This window comes from Mchenga conophoros, linkage group LG12, assembly GCF_057382185.1.
Source record: "Mchenga conophoros isolate Kocher_MC1m ecotype Shallow Benthic linkage group LG12, M_conophoros_male_GT1.1, whole genome shotgun sequence".
In the NCBI taxonomy this organism is placed as follows: Eukaryota; Metazoa; Chordata; class Actinopteri; order Cichliformes; family Cichlidae; genus Mchenga; species Mchenga conophoros.
This window is the reverse complement of record NC_140537.1, coordinates 3,234,627-3,249,941: the sequence shown is the minus strand read 5'-3', so window position 1 is coordinate 3,249,941 and position 15,315 is coordinate 3,234,627. Positions and strand designations below refer to the sequence as shown.

At 42.6% G+C, this 15,315-nt stretch overlaps 2 protein-coding genes and 1 non-coding gene across 3 annotated transcripts in view; 1 reads left to right on the top strand and 2 right to left on the bottom strand.

The window, feature by feature from the left end:
* Nucleotides 1–10,433, top strand: part of zdhhc8b (zDHHC palmitoyltransferase 8b) — a 61,963-nt gene extending 51,530 nt beyond the window's left edge. Inside the window, exons 6-11 of the mRNA XM_085293322.1 lie at nt 285–376; nt 1,238–1,370; nt 4,204–4,309; nt 5,301–5,407; nt 5,516–6,582; nt 7,175–10,433. Coding sequence (XP_085149448.1) covers nt 285–376; nt 1,238–1,370; nt 4,204–4,309; nt 5,301–5,407; nt 5,516–6,582; nt 7,175–7,307 — 1,638 coding nt within the window. The 3' untranslated portion in view covers nt 7,308–10,433. The remainder of the gene's footprint in view (nt 1–284; nt 377–1,237; nt 1,371–4,203; nt 4,310–5,300; nt 5,408–5,515; nt 6,583–7,174) is intronic.
* A 54-nt stretch (nt 10,434–10,487) lies between these two features.
* Nucleotides 10,488–15,066, bottom strand: ranbp1 (RAN binding protein 1). Its single transcript, XM_085293326.1, has 6 exons — nt 14,911–15,066; nt 13,904–14,037; nt 13,664–13,821; nt 12,980–13,108; nt 12,815–12,883; nt 10,488–11,686 (listed from the first exon to the last, which is right to left on the bottom strand). Exons 1-6 carry the CDS (start codon nt 14,923–14,925, stop codon nt 11,553–11,555), a joined length of 639 nt encoding a protein of 212 aa, XP_085149452.1. The 5' UTR covers nt 14,926–15,066; the 3' UTR covers nt 10,488–11,552.
* On the bottom strand, nt 12,379–12,507 carry LOC146561896 (small nucleolar RNA SNORA77). The gene has a single exon (XR_014894743.1). It is a non-coding gene; the product is annotated as a small nucleolar RNA SNORA77 (small nucleolar RNA).
* Nucleotides 15,067–15,315: the final 249 nt, after the last annotated feature.

Genomic DNA, 15,315 nt, shown 5'->3' with positions numbered 1-15,315 from the left:
TTACGGGGCCCAAATTCTTGGCCCCACAAGTTTGAAGATCTTTTTGATGCTCAAAATGTGGTTTTAGTGTCAAGGTTACAGGTTATGGTTATGGTTAGGCATTCACTTTTGATGGTTAGGATTAGGGTAAGCGGCTAGGGAAAGCATTAAGTCAATTAGATGTCTTCACTAAGATAAAAAGGCAAGTGTGTGTGTGTGTGTGTGTGTGTGTCCACTCTCTGTATGTTGGCCATGGCCTTGTGTTTACTTTGCTTCCAGCTGTAAACCAGCATTTTGTTCTGCAGGTGACGGGCAAGTTTCGTGGAGGAGTAAATCCTTTCACCAAGGGTTGCTGTGGCAACGTGGAGTACGTTTTATGTAGTCCCCTAGCACCCAGGTAAGATGCTTTACTATGCTGCGTGTGTCCATAGTATGGGTAGCTAATACATTGTAGAAACTGTCTTGTCTTCCTGTTACATGCAGTACATCAAGGCAATACACGTGCATATGTATACCACAGCTTACTCATGTGCCATGAAATCCATGCTGTACCAGCACATCACTGCAGTGGTAACACAAGCACATGCTCTGAGGTAGCTACAGAGGTGTTCTGCCTGAAAGCAGCCAGCAACCCTGGGGGGGGGGGGAAGGCAGATGGCTGAGGGAATTGGCTCACTCTGTAGAAACAACAGTTAATGGGAAACGGCGCGGAGCTAGCCAACCTGCTTTTTGCTCACATGCACACAGAGCATCACTAAAACCCGCCCCATTACACCCTATTGGGATGAGCCCCATCCCATAAAATTCAACAGTGTGACTGCAGAGAGACAACAACAGGTGGGGGTGAAATGTTGTGTGGTTGCTGTTTAGCTGTTGCACAGGCCTGATGGGATCCGCTTTAATTTACTGAATCAGTGACTCATATAACATCGAACCTGACTGGGAGTGAGTCTGACAGCAGAATCATTATGTTTCCTGTTTTTATAAAGGCGTTGATTGCTTGAATATGTCACCACTGCTCAGAAAACATGGAACAGTTTTTTTTTCCTCAAGTTTCTGCAGCGACGGCCCTGAAAAGCCAGCTAAACGTGCGCATCTGTGTGTGAAATGTCTTTTGTAAAGCATGCAGCAAGTCAGTTGGGATACCGGCGTGTCAGTGCATGACAGAGAGGCTGACGTGCGTTGATAATGAAGTATAACTTTCAGTAGATGACTGTAAATAACCTGTTTGTTAATGTGCTGTAAATTTTTCATGAAGGTACATGCTGGACCCCAGGAAGAAGCCACACGTCAAAGTTCAGCCCCCGTTCATCAGACCAGATCTCTCAGAAAGGCAAATCACCATCAAAGTCACCGACAACGGTATTCATAGCACCATCATCAGCTCCAAGGTGACTAGCTTGCACTTACTAGGGAGCTTTCCCTTGTTCCTCTATCGTTTGTGGCTCGACACAGTCCTTTTTCCACTACAGAGGACACATTAGTGCGATAAAGCAGAGCTTTAGAATATTATTTAACACCTTAAAGACGGACGACTCAAATGGGGAAAATTATTTGAGTTCAAAAGGATGTGGTGAGTCTGACTAAATGTAAAAGTAAGCATGTCTGCAACTGATTTGCAAATCTCACAAACCTGCAATAGAAAACGTGTTCCACATTTGATGTCAGCAACATGTTGGGACAGTCCCATGTTTACTGCTGTGTAGAATCCCCTCTTCTTCGTCTGGGAACTGAGGAGACCAACTGATGCACTTTTGGGACAGGAATGTCGTCCCATATTTGTCATATAGACGATTCTAGCTGCTCAAAAATTCTGGGTTTTCTGAGTCATATTTTTTGTTTCATGATGCATCAAATTGATGAAAGGTCGGGACTGCAGTTGGGAGAGTTCAGCCCCCTGTACTCTACTGCTGTGAAACCACTTTGATGTAATAGATGCAGATTTATCGTTGTACTGGTGAAATATGGAAAGACATCGTGTGGGTGGGAGCACATGTCCTCTAAAACCTGACTTTCAACATTGATGGTGTGTTTCCAGATGTGCAAGCTGGCAGTTATATAGGCACGGGTCCACCTCCTTACAATAAGAGATGCAGGCTTTTGAACTGGGCGCTGATTGTATGGAGGTATTTAAAACGAGCATGGCCCAGAGAAGACAGAAGAGTTTCTGAATCATGTTTGCATACAGCTTCTTCTCTGCTTCTTTGATAGAGCTTCAAATCTGTATTTGCATCTTGTCCCTTGCACACAGATTCCTCCAGATTTCCTGAATCTATAGTACTTACTGTAGGCAATTAAATATGGTAAATGGCCTGCATTTGTATAGCGCTTTTTACTTGTCCCTAAGGACCCCAAAGCGCTTTACACACTCAGTCATCCACCCATCCACACACACATTCACACACTGGTGATGGCAGCTACATTGTAGCCAGACCACCACCAGTAGGCAACGGGTGAAGTGTCTTGCCCAAGGACACAACGACTGAGACTGTCGAGGGCTCGAACCGGCAACCTTCCAATTACAAGGCAAACTCCCAACTCTTGAGCCACAATCGCCCTTTTTTCTAAGTTTTCAAAGGTTTCATGTTTTAGACACAGTGTTGTTGCAGTTTAGTGAAGCTCTGCCCATTTTCATTTCTGAGGAACTCTTTAGGATGCTCTTTTTACACCCTGTCATGTTACTAAACCTAAATTAGACACCAAATGTTCCTCTAGCTGCTTCTTTTTAGTTCCAACCACTTTTCTAGCACTTTTTCCAGCTTCCCTATTTTTTTGAGAACGTTTGCCGCCATCAAATTTGGTGTAATACAGTAAAATGTCCCAGTTTAAGCATCTGATATGTTTTCTGTGAAAGCAAATTGGCTTTATGAGTTTTTGCAAATCGTAGCATTCTGCTTTTATTTACATTTTAAATGGCGTCCCACATTTTTTGGAATCAGGTTGCACTAGCATTTATCCAGGCCTGTATCATTAATGTTGAATCGGTCATGTTGAACTTCGGTTGTCATTAGGAGCCTTGAAGTGCTGTGTGAGCACTATGGTGCACGCTACAACTTTTATAGGCACTAAAGATGATCCTAGTATTCATCAATAATGTATGGAGTGAAAAGAATCCATTTAGCATTAATCCACAGAGGACAAGAAATACATTTCCAGCTCTTATCCTCCACCAGTTACTGCCCATAACACAGAGACTGACAAGAAATCTCACAACAAATCTTTTCTTATGAATGCATACACTGATAACACTGTATAACAATATGGCTACTTTAATACTAACAAGACTTGTGTCAACATATTATTTCATTATTATTCAAAAATACAGGGGGTTATGCAGAGGATGGCACAGATACCTCAGTTCACTTTAAATCTAGACTGCTGCGCACTTGCTGATAAATTTGGGGTGAAACACGTGCGTCAGAACGACTAAACGAATGAAATATTATATTGAGCAATTCATATTTGATTTGACCCACAGGTTAGACTAAACAGACTGAAACTTGTCTTTTTGCCTTTAAGGGGCAGATGAGATATGGAAACGAGAGCCGGCTGGGAAGTCACCCTTGGATTGTCCCCAGACTCTGGAACGTTTTTGTTCCTTATGTTGTTAACTTTTGGAAAATCCGAGTCGGCTTTCTTAAGTAGGCCTCGACTGAGCAGTTAATTTTATTGCAACTCCCTCTTCATGTCTGGCTGAAGTTTTGTTTTGTTTTTAGTTAACCATGGTTTGTCGCATCTATGGTTTGGGAAGGAAAATATTAAGAGGAAAGTTAGCTTTATTACAATGGAGTAATTACTTCCTGGTTTCTGTGCTTAGTCAGGGATCTTTCTGCAACTAGGATTGATTACTTGGATTTTCTTTTCTGCCTGTAACTTAAGTTCTTAAGAGCTGGCTGAGAGGTACTGGAGAAAATTGTATTGATTGCTAAATGACAAAGTTTGGTGCCATCTCGGCCTAATAATGCAAGTTTTTAAAGGGAAGAAATCTGCAGACGGTGACTTAAATAGAAGCACAGCTGACTTCCAGCTCAAGACTGCGTCAGCTGCTACCAGCATTACATCCCTTAATCTGAGAATCTTAATCCAACTCTGCCGTTATTTCTTTTTTTCGTTTTACAGCCACTACTAAGTATAAATTTAAACGTAGACTAGTTGCCATGTGCAGGTTTGCCACCCCGAAAACCCTCTGTGACACTTTGTGTTTGTCTCCTGTCTTTCGTGTAGTCCAAAAGCAGCCTCGATGGTTTAGATGACAAGGATACCCAGCCGCCGCTGCCACCCAAAGCTGATAGGTACAACCAGCTTAAAAGCCAGATGACCTCCAGTGAAGGTAAGAACCACAGAAACAGCCCTGACTCCATCTCTCTCTCTTTCTCCTGTCAGTCATCATCAATCCAAGTTCTTGTTCTTGTCACGGTTGCACCAAAGAGCAATTCCCAGAACTTCCTCTGTAGATCACTAGTGTCCTGGTTTGGGAGCAGGCTCTAGATTAGCCTGATGAATGTCCCTCCCAGCGGCAGGTTGATGGCCTTTTTCACGCCTGGCCAGAAAATCGGCCGTGATTTGCGGTGAGAAGGCAAGCTCTGCTCTGTGAATCAGCACCAGATTTGTGGTACGATTCCAGGGTGAAGCATTACAACGTAAATCACCACCGTTTTTCGGGTAGGGGAGGGGTACAATGGCAACTGAAAAATGCCTTTTGAAAACCATCCGTATAAACGACGAACCTACCGTGGAGGTACAGCTGAGGATTTTAGCCTCCGTTCAGCAGTATGAAATGGTTTATAGTAGTGTTAAGGGCAGGTTTCTTCCTCGGATCTCCAGTGTCATGGTGCATTATGTCAGGGACTGGAAACTTTCTGCTCTTCCAAAGAGCACTACTGCTGCCTGGTGGTACTTCAGGTCACTGCGCCCAGTCTAGCGTCACCTCGCCTTTCGAGGCACTTTACTGAACTCTGAACCTGTGGACACAGGTGTTCTTTGCGTGTTTCTCCAAAAAGATTCAGGCATCCCCGCTGAGACATGGCTGCCTGCTAAAAGCACCTTCTTTAAATGCATTTGGGTTTTGCATTTTACTCAAGAAGAGTGTTGTTTTTCAGTGATGGGCAGTTGGCTGTTGCTGGACTCAGATGTGTTAAATATTAGTTGCAGAACTGATTCTTCCCATCTGGCTATTCCTGTTAGTTTTGTTGTGTAGAAACTGTGATTGTGTGGTTTTGCAGAACTCTACAGCTTCTTATCTCTTGTCCTTATATACTATAATGTGTTGTTGCTTTAATGTGGAGTTTTTTAACACAGGGTTTATATTGTGTGTATTGTAGAGACTTCCCTGTCTGGTAAGACCCACCCATCCACTCCAGCCATGTACAAATTCAGGCCAACCTTTGGCACCATGCCCAAAGTCCACTACCACACTACAGAGGAGAAGGTAACGCATTAATGTTATTATCTATTATACATCTCTGTGAAACAATGAACAGTGAGTCATCGTAAAGTGCCAAAAGGCTCAGATGCTATTTTGACATTTGCCCCTCAGATTGTCATATCTGATGACCGGAAGCCCTCGGCCATCCTGGAAGAAGGTGTCCGTGGTCATGACTATCGATCTGAGCCGAACCTGGACCTGCCTGAATATGCTAATGCTCCCCTCCACCGCACGTTTCAGTCCTCGCCCCTCCAGCTGGATTCAGACCCCATCAACTCCCGCTCTCTCAGCCTCAAGCAGGGTCATGGCCGACCGGAGAAGGGCCAGCTCCCAGCACTGGAGCCACGGACAGTCACTTCAACCCCCTACAAGAGTGTCTTCTCTCCCAATAATCTCTCCAACCGCAATGGTAGTCTATCCTATGACAGCCTGCTCAACCCTAGCATTTCCCCAGCTACTCCCAGTGAGTCCATGGCCCACCGTGGTGTTCCCTCTGTGGGGTTCCACTCACCCTACCTGCCCACCAAAATGTGCCACATCCGGGAACCTGATATGCAGAGACAACAGGTCCCCCCTACCTACAGCCCAGTGATGCCCCCCAGAGTGGTGGGCAGACAGTCCCCTCACCTGAGGGACAGAGACCCGTCTCCGGTGCGCTACGACAACCTCTCCCAGACCATCATGGCATCCATCCAGGAGCGAAAGGAGAAGGAGGAGAGGGAGAGGCGGCAGATGCATCACGGGCGCTCCCAGACCCATATCTATGCCCAGGACTCTGGTGTGTTTGATGGGGGCTATGGCCTGCCTGCCAATGCTTGCTACCCAGATGGGCCTCGTGGCCCCGGGTCAAGAGGCCCAACACCTCCAGCCTATGGAGGCTCCAGGGACAACCTAATGGGGATTGGACTGATGAGCTATGGTCAAAGAACCCCAGTGCTGCGTCATGCTGGCTCTACACTGGGCCGTGCACCTAGGACGTCGTCCACCTCCCTGCACACAGATCAAAGCAGCATCAACAGCAGCCAGAGCAGAACCACAGGCCCAGAAGGCCCCTATCGCTCCCCGGCCCACCAGCCCCATTCCCCCGCTATGCCCCGTTCCCCTTCTTACTCCCGCCAGAAACTCTCCTACATCAGTGCACACGAGAGGACAGACTCCCCTCGTCTAGGGGGCCCAAGGTATGAATCCTAATGTAACTCCTGGGGTACTGCATGCATTGTACAGAGCCGGGGTCTGGAGGTCACTGAATGTATTCTGGATGGAAACGCTGCTCCCTCTGCTGGACACAACCAGCAATACATAGGGCACTAGGGTACTGCTAATCGAGGCAACATGTAGCAGTTGTGTCGTGTATGGTTTTTTTTGTCCCACTGTTCTGCTCATTTATTCACAAGTTATGTCTGGTGTGTGAAGTCGTACACATTCTGTTTTGATTTGTTTGTTTGCCTTTCTAGTAGAAGTTAAAAAAATCAATAACATTTTTTTGTATTATTTCAAACAAATCTGTTGAATAAAACTGTGTGACAATCATTCCTTTTTCATTTTGCATGCTCTTTACTGACTCCACTAACATTTTCAAGCCTTTTACTTTACTAACAAGTAAACACTTGACTAATCATCCACGTTGCTGTCTTGTTTTTTTTTTTGGGTGGGCGGGTTCTGACTGACATATAAAATTGTGTTGCTGTTCCAACTGATGTGCATGTTTTCACATCCCTTAGTGTTTGATTTGTTTGTTGAATCATTTCTTATTCTTCTCTTTCCACTCAGAGAGGCCATGAAAGTTAATGGGCAGATGGACTGCCACCCGAGTGCCCAGGGTGCCGCCCTCAGTCCCAGTCGCCACAGTAACGTCAAAAAGGTGACAGGCGTAGGAGGCACCACGTATGAGATATCAGTGTGAGCAGGGACACCACATCCACCAATGACCCACAGTGGACGCTCTGCCACAGAGATTCTCCTCTGTTATTTTAATAAGATAACAGGCAGTGAGGGGTGCATAGTACCCCCCCCTGTTTACTCTTCAAAATCAGAGGATCTCTTTGCTCTTTTGAGGGTCTTGTTTAGCTATATGCCCGTGTGTGTTTGTGCCAGAGGGGTGGGTTGTCGGTTGTTAACGTTGCAGGCTGTACTGTGCGTGTGCAGAGTGTTTGTCCTTAATATTTTGTAGTCCATCGTCGTGGACCGTCCAGCGAGATCGTCAATGTTTTTACCGTCGTCTCTCATCTGTGTTTATGAAGCGCTTGTTGTTCCAAATGTTACACGCAAACTTTCGCTCCAGCGAACGCTGAGGGCTGAACAGAAACACTACAGATCGATTAAACACTTGACTTGCTACGGATTTCTGCAAGAAGACTCTTTTCAGCTGACCTCAAAAAGTCAAGGTGCTTCACATTAACTTGTACTGTTCATGCCATGTCTGGTGGAGATGTGATGGAGGTTTATGTGGAGACGATATGTGCAAGGGCAGTAAAAAAAAAAAGCAACACAAGTCAGATGAGAAACTGGAGATGGTGACAAGGAAAGAGCTCTGCAGAACAGGAGCGGGTGTTCCTCAACCCTGACATGGTTATTTGATTGGGCAAAGACTGTATATAAAAGATGTTCCACAATACAATGACATCACCCATTTGTTTGGAGATTCCTGTTTTGAAGGACTAACTTTAGGATTTAGCTGAGTTTTTTTCTCTTTTTAAACACATTTGAAACGGAGGGCACAGCTGATCAGTTAACATTAGTTAGCATCTTCGATCAGCGGATTGCATCTGTTTTATACTGTGACATCAACTGGATGCTAATTTTAGCCTGTGAAAATCAGGCTTAAAACAAACTGCACTTACTGCAAAAATCAAACAGAACAGCTGACTCATTAGTTGTCCGACTAGCACTGGTTTAGTATGCTAGAGAAAGTGAAGGGTGGAACAGAGGGCACTGCACATCCCAGTGTATCCCCTGCCTGACCGTCTCCTTTTGTTATAAATGGGACCATGTTTTACTAAATTAACACCATGGAGTATTAAAAAAACCGACATAAAAACAACTTGATCCTAGCTACTGATACCATGATCTCATTTGGAAGATGCATTAGAAATCAAGTGAGATTTAGGATTACTTTTTGAATTCCATAAGACTTGTTTTGTGTAACCAGAAGTGTTGCCCCCTGCTGGCTATTACAACAAATGCAGGTTTAAGGCACTAACGTACTGGTTTCACTTTCAGAGGGATCCATCCATCCTTAAAGCACGTGGTAAGGGGTTGAGGAACACCCACTCTTCTACAGAGTACCTAACTTTTACTTTAGTTTTGGGTGGTTGCATTCCAAATTTAATGAAAAAGTCGCTTTTAATGAACACACTTTATTTTTCTAAAGAATTTTCTCAAGAACTCATGCATGCAGAGATGCAGGTTGACATTAAATTGAATATTATAAATGTCTCCGCTTCCTGTTTGTGGAGCACAGATTTTTAGAGTTGCAAACTACCCCGTAATGAGGATTCAGTATCCAATCATGGCTTTTTGTTTTTTCAGTTTGTGATTTCAGCATCAGCCACATCAAAAGAGCTGGGGTGATTATATTGTGCTCTGAAAGACCAGAATACCTCATCCCAGTGTTTTTCACTGAGTACAGAATGAGTCCACCCCGGAAGCAACCAAATGAAACTTTGTCAAACTCAAAAAAGGAAAAATATTTAGTCAATAAGCTATGTTTTTGCTATAACTATACATATAGGAAGATTAAATGAAACAAATCAGTATCAGTTAAAAAAAACAAACATTGGTCACACTTTTTATTTTGTACTTTTCCTTTTTTTTAAAAAAAGTATCCTTTTATATGGAATTGCTGTTTCGAGTGGAGTTTGTTCTTAAATTATAATTTCAATAAATGGATGAGATTGTGAAAGATGGGTAAATAAAGTAGATAGAATTTGTTCTACATGGCAGTGTTAAAAACAGAAGTTATGACATAATCCACAATGATATGAACTGTCTAAATTATGACGTTGAGGACTGGGCTTTGCATAAAAGCAGCCTTGACCTTTAAGTGCCAAAAGCGGCTACACACCACATCTTCAAAGAGACAACAAATAGGTCATGTAATGCTATGTCACAAAGAGTGAAAATGCCAAATTCATTCATTCGCAGTAGCTGTCTGGTACAGCTCTGGCACTGCCGTTACTTTTTTGTTAATCAAAAAAAAAAAAGTAATACCTTTAAAATAGCTGATGAAAACTAAGTGGACAATGACACAACATGCCAGATGTTACTAGAATGTAAATGTTGCATTTGGTTGCATTAACAATAAGCCATTGTTGCCTTTGGGAAGAAACTTTGTTTCCATACAAAGCAAACTATGGCTGACTCACTTGACAGTGAAATAGCAGAAGTGTTTTGTACTGAGCAGCAGGTGACACCTGTGACGATCTCTGACTGGGTACGCTTTCTTGAACCTTCTGTGGCAAGAGTTGTCTCCCATTTAAGGTCTCACCCAGTTGCCTTACCAATGAAGACATTACTGCAAAGCACGGTCGCGCTCGTCTGTTCCAACTCCTGTATTTGAGAAATGATTAAAATAGTTTGTGAGGCTGTGGTATACAGGGCTAGTTTTTTGGAAATTCGGACGGGTAGGAATGTCAGCGGAATGGCAAAGTGGAACATCTTGAAATCCCAGAACAGACCAATGGCTGCTGAGTTTGCTGAAAAAGCCGATCAATCGTGACTCCCAGACCCTGTTTGACCACATATCTAAAGAGCTAATCGATGTCATTCCTCTTTAAGATGACTGCCGTTAGTCCAATGTTGTTTTTCTGGGATGGACATCACTGCAGGTCAGGGGCCATTCCTGACAGTCAGCAATGACTCTGTTGCATCAGCCACAAGCTGACTTTTGTTTTCTGAAACTCATATAGAAAGTTCAATGTGTATTAAAAATGAAGAATATACTGTAACTGTACATGCGTTCCTATTTTTGTGAAGAGGAAATATTTCCCAATGACCTGAGCAGAGTAAATAAAGTTTCCGACTCTTTGAATCAGACTGATTATTCCTAACAACAAACGAGTGACTTTATATGAATGCAAACGTGTGGTCTTTGACAGCTTTTATTCGAAGTTGGACGAAACATTTCAAATCATTTGTGCAAATGAGAAGCAACATTTCATCCATATTCATGTATTTACAGATGCACTGGCACTTAGATGCACTTCAGAGGCAAGGTTAAGAACTCAATTAGTGGAAAGAAAAGGAGAGGGTGGTGAGCACACAGATCAAAGAGGGCACACTCTGTTACATATACTCTACATGCTTTAAAGTCTGGGAATGTTATGATCTAAACAATACAAACTTGATTTACTACTGAGGAACGCAAGTCAGAGCATAGCTGCACCAAACTGATGGACTGTTTACTTTGGACTTGATGTTTGTCAGGACAAAAAAAAAAAAAAAAGCTAAGTGCATCTCATTTCCTATCAGTCAACCATCAGTGCACACTGCACAGAGCAGTACTCATCTGATGCCCCTCAACTTTCTGGAGTGGATTCCCTTCAAATCAGTTCCCAACAGAACTGACCAAAGAAGGAACTACTTCTGCAAGGCAGTCAGTGAGAAGTCTTTGCCTTGTTGTCTAACAGTAGGAGCATTAACAGTGGACAGGGTAAGGCGGCCCACTGAGATGCAACATGGGATTTTATACTTAAAATGCACCTCTGTAATACCTGTTCAATGACCCTGCGCTGCCATCGAGCAGGCTACGTTATCCTCTCCCTCTACAAACAAAACTCTTTATCAGAATAGCAAAAACAAACCAAACAAAAAAAATACCCCAATGTGGGAATCATCACTATCACAAGCCTCTTTTCACAGTTTGTTTGAAGTAACATTGAACTGTAGATGACAACGATGGAAAGCGTGGCATTCCACGGTGCAAAGAGGGAAAGGGGTGGGAAAGGAAGGACTTTTTCCAGAAAAAAATCACTAGCGTGTATTTTTTTCCCCCATTGGCATCAAGGACTTGTGATCTTGAGGCAAAAAACAATAAAAAGAAAACCTAATAATATTATGCAAGTGTCCAAATTCAGTTCGTTTAGAGTCTATTGTAGAAAAAGAGGAAAAACCGATATATTGAAGATCAGCAAAAGCAAGTTCTTGGTTCTCAATTCTTCTCATCCTTCACCTCCTTCTTCTCAGTCTCCTTTTTCGCCTCTTCCTTCTTTTCCACTGATGCCTTGTCTTTCACAGAGAGTTCCTCCAACTTCTCTGCCACCTTGTTCGCACTATCGCTGTTGCCTGTGAAAAGCAAACAGGGATAAGTGCCATTAGCTAAGAAGCAATGCTGCATTCTACAGCTTTGACTGTTGTGTTGTAGAAATATTACCTAAAACAAAATAATCAAAAATAAGGATAACCCAATAAAACAACTGAAATTGAAACGCTGACTGACATTTAAGGGGTTAGTCAGGAAAATGATCCAATATTCATCTGTAAGAGGCACATGCATGTAAACCCAGAGGTCAAATAACAACCAGATGTTTACAGTCACCAGGATGACAATCAGGTGTGAGCATGAGCTCCAAATGTGCGGAAATGTATCAAGACTGATACAATGGTTTGAATGAACAATGTTTTGTTGATGAATTGGATTTTTTTTTTTAATCTTTAAACAAGAAGCATTCTGTTTGGAGAACTTCAGAAGCTCATCCCATATTAGTGAGACGTGATGGTGCTATGATTGAGCTAGAAATCAGTCCACCCACCCTGAAAACCAGCAAATAAATAAAGATACATACATGAACTGACACTTAACAAAAAAGAAAATGGGCTTTGCAGCAAAACAGTGACCCTCAGCATACACATCTTGTCGAAGAAGAATTAAATTCATGGTTTTGAAAGGTGCAGAAGTACAGTAGGTTTACTCAACACATTCTACAACAGTCTAACCTTTCTATGACACGAACACCATGGGCCTGTGAAAACTGAATTGTAATGTAGCAGAACATACCGACACCAGTCTTTTAGAAAACTAGTAAAGTGTTACATTCTGCGTGTTCATGTAGCAGACAGAAAAAGTCCCCAGCTGAAGTTGGCAGCAGAGAACAGAGTGTGTCTGCATGCTCACAGCCCCTATCCTCATGTCACATTGCCCTCAGTTTGAATTCAGTCTTAGGTCAACACAAGTCATTTTAACCTTAGCAAAATGTTGCATTCAGGGTTCTGAAAGTACTTGCTACTGACATGTTTCCAAGTAAAATTACTGACAATTCCTATCTAATGTTGATGTGATCTACATTATGGACTCGTTTATGTTGACAAAACTGTTTTACTTCACTTGCTTCTCAGAAAATTCACATATGCGATATCTAGGGGGGGGGGGGGGGGGGGGGGGGGGGGGAACCTAAAAGTTTAAGCTTCATGTACCTGTTTGCTCTAGATGTTTTCTGACTTCCTCCTTGCACTCGTCAAACTTCACCTTGAACTTCTGAGCATCTGCAACAGAACATAATGTAACATAATTTAAAATCCAAGTTAAAGAGCTCTGGGAGAATTAATGTGTAATGTTGAAATGGGTACCTAAATACTTACTTTCAGCATTTAAAAAGCGGATTGCCAGAAGTTCAGGTTTGGGGCATTCATCTGCATAATCAGCTAGTGTGTTCCACACCCATGCTCTGTCACTGCCAGCATTGGGCTTCAGCTCCATCATTGGTAAAACTGTGGTTAACAAGAACACATAAAGTGCTGGTATGAGCACAGTCACTTAAATAGATTTTTTTTTTTAATATCTAGTAGTTTCAATTGGGAATTAAACACACAGATGCACCATTTCTTATCTCCACACATGAGTGGAGGGAGGAGTAAAACACACATTTTTCCCAATCAAACCAACACACAAAAAAATATCACAGTCTGGATAATATCACAACCGGATGAGATTACAAGCCCAGTACCTCTAACACCCACCCCTCAACCTCTCGTTTGCTCATCTATAGTTCTGTTGTTGGCACTAATACCAGGGATTTGACTCATTTAAAGATCGTGGGGAAGGGTGACGGGGGGAATCACATTGGGCCTATGGTCTTTTTGTACTTACATGTACATCAGAAAATGTTTGCAATAAAAACAAGCAAAAAATACTTGGACGCCCAGTCAGCGAGTACACCTTGGCTTTAAATAACACATCTTCACACCACTCACCCATATTGTTTAGGTTACATATGGCCAATTGTTGTCATGACATGAATAGCAATGAAATCAGATTTGACTCACTGTGATGGTTGGCACAGATCTTTAGAGTTCGATCTCTCCTCATCAGGAGGCGGATTGTGCCCTTCTCTTTGTGTTTCAGCAGCTTGACGTCTCCAGTTCCTCTCTCCTTCCACTCCGGCGGGTCGTTTTCAGAGGCAAAACGATATAGTTTGGCCCGCCTATGAAAACAGCAGAACACCTCAGTATTAGGAAACTGATTAATGTGTCTCTGTTAATGTGTTCACATGGTAAGCAACTTACATTTTAAACAGCTCCTCCTCATCCTCCTCTAATGTTTTCACATCCTGCTCAGGAAGAGACACGATGGGCTCAAAGTGGGGATCATGATTAGGGTCTTCTGCACCATCTGCAGTGGTATCATGGTCTTCCTGGTCCTAAGAGGAAAAGTACATTAAATTAACTCAATTCCCCCCGGCCCCCTAAAGTTGAAGCTTCATTTTACTTTAGTATTGTCATCAAATATTTATCCAACTTTATTTTTTCCTAAGACAACTCGTTGTGAACTTGCCTAGCTAGAAACGCAGGCCTTTCACTAGCCGGCTAGCCCGGAGCTAACAATCCGACTTTCTCTTTTTTTTTGCACCTCTGCAGTTGTGCTAAGCAAAACGCTTAGCACAACTGCAGTATTTTTTCAGTAACTTGTGTGATTTTCGAGCAGTCTATTTAATATAACACCGTCACTACTAACAGACAGTAAACAGCGCCCTGATATAGAGCTAACACTAGCTAACTAATGTTAGCAAGTATTGTGCTTGGCAGACAAAGGCAAGCAACCTAGCTAACCTCGTTGCCCTGAGCTAGTGAGAAGTATACTAATTGAAAAATACCCAGTTTAAAAAACTGACCGATGTGATCGTGTAGTAGAAGCACTAATGCTCTTGCGCACATCACCTCCCTATGCTAATGTTCACAGTATGAAGCTAATGTTAACACGTTTGCTGGCTGCACACTTTGAATTATGGGCTCGTGAACTGTAACGGAAGTGTTAAGAGTGGAAAATTTTACAACGGTTAACACTGTGCACTTTTACAAGTCCATTGGCGTTCCGTTACCTTTTACATCACTGAAAAAATATCAATTAGTGTTTCATAGCATCACCAAAGACAAGATCATTGTCGGCATTTCTTGCACACGGCTTCCTTTCGAAACTTTGACAAATTATGACACATGAAAAACAATGTTTGTCACAAAATTGTTATTTCCCAGCAATCATAAAGCATTACACGTCCTAGAATGATAGACCTCACCTTTGGGTCTGCCATATTATTGTAGATGTTTGTAGATTATGAGAGTAGTTTGAGAGATTCAAATCCCAAACTGGCCGCCGTTTCCCTTCAGCTTCTCTCACTTCCTGCTACAGCTTTCGCGCGCCGAATTCTCTACGCATGTCCGTGCTCACGCTGTCACAGCACGCGCACCGCCTCTCTCCTCTCAGGGATACCCCTCTTCACAAAAATGTTTTTACTGGATATTACTGTCAATAGAAAAACGTGACAACTTGTATCGAAAGAAAAACAAATTAACTAATAAACAAACAAACCAAAAAAACTTCTGGTTCGATAATTGTCAGATCATTTTATAAATATTAGTCATAATATTAACTAAGTATCATCTGTGATACAATAATTCAATCTATGTGCAAAAATTATACC

Excerpts from the sequence above, each read along its gene's own strand:
- ranbp1 (XM_085293326.1), bottom strand. Across the intron at positions 13,109-13,663 it reads GATCTGTGCCAACCATCACA|TTTTACCAATGATGGAGCTG; the intron begins GTGAGTCAAATC and ends TGTTAACCACAG. Across the intron at positions 12,884-12,979 it reads CCGCTTTTTAAATGCTGAAA|ATGCTCAGAAGTTCAAGGTG; the intron begins GTAAGTATTTAG and ends GTTCTGTTGCAG.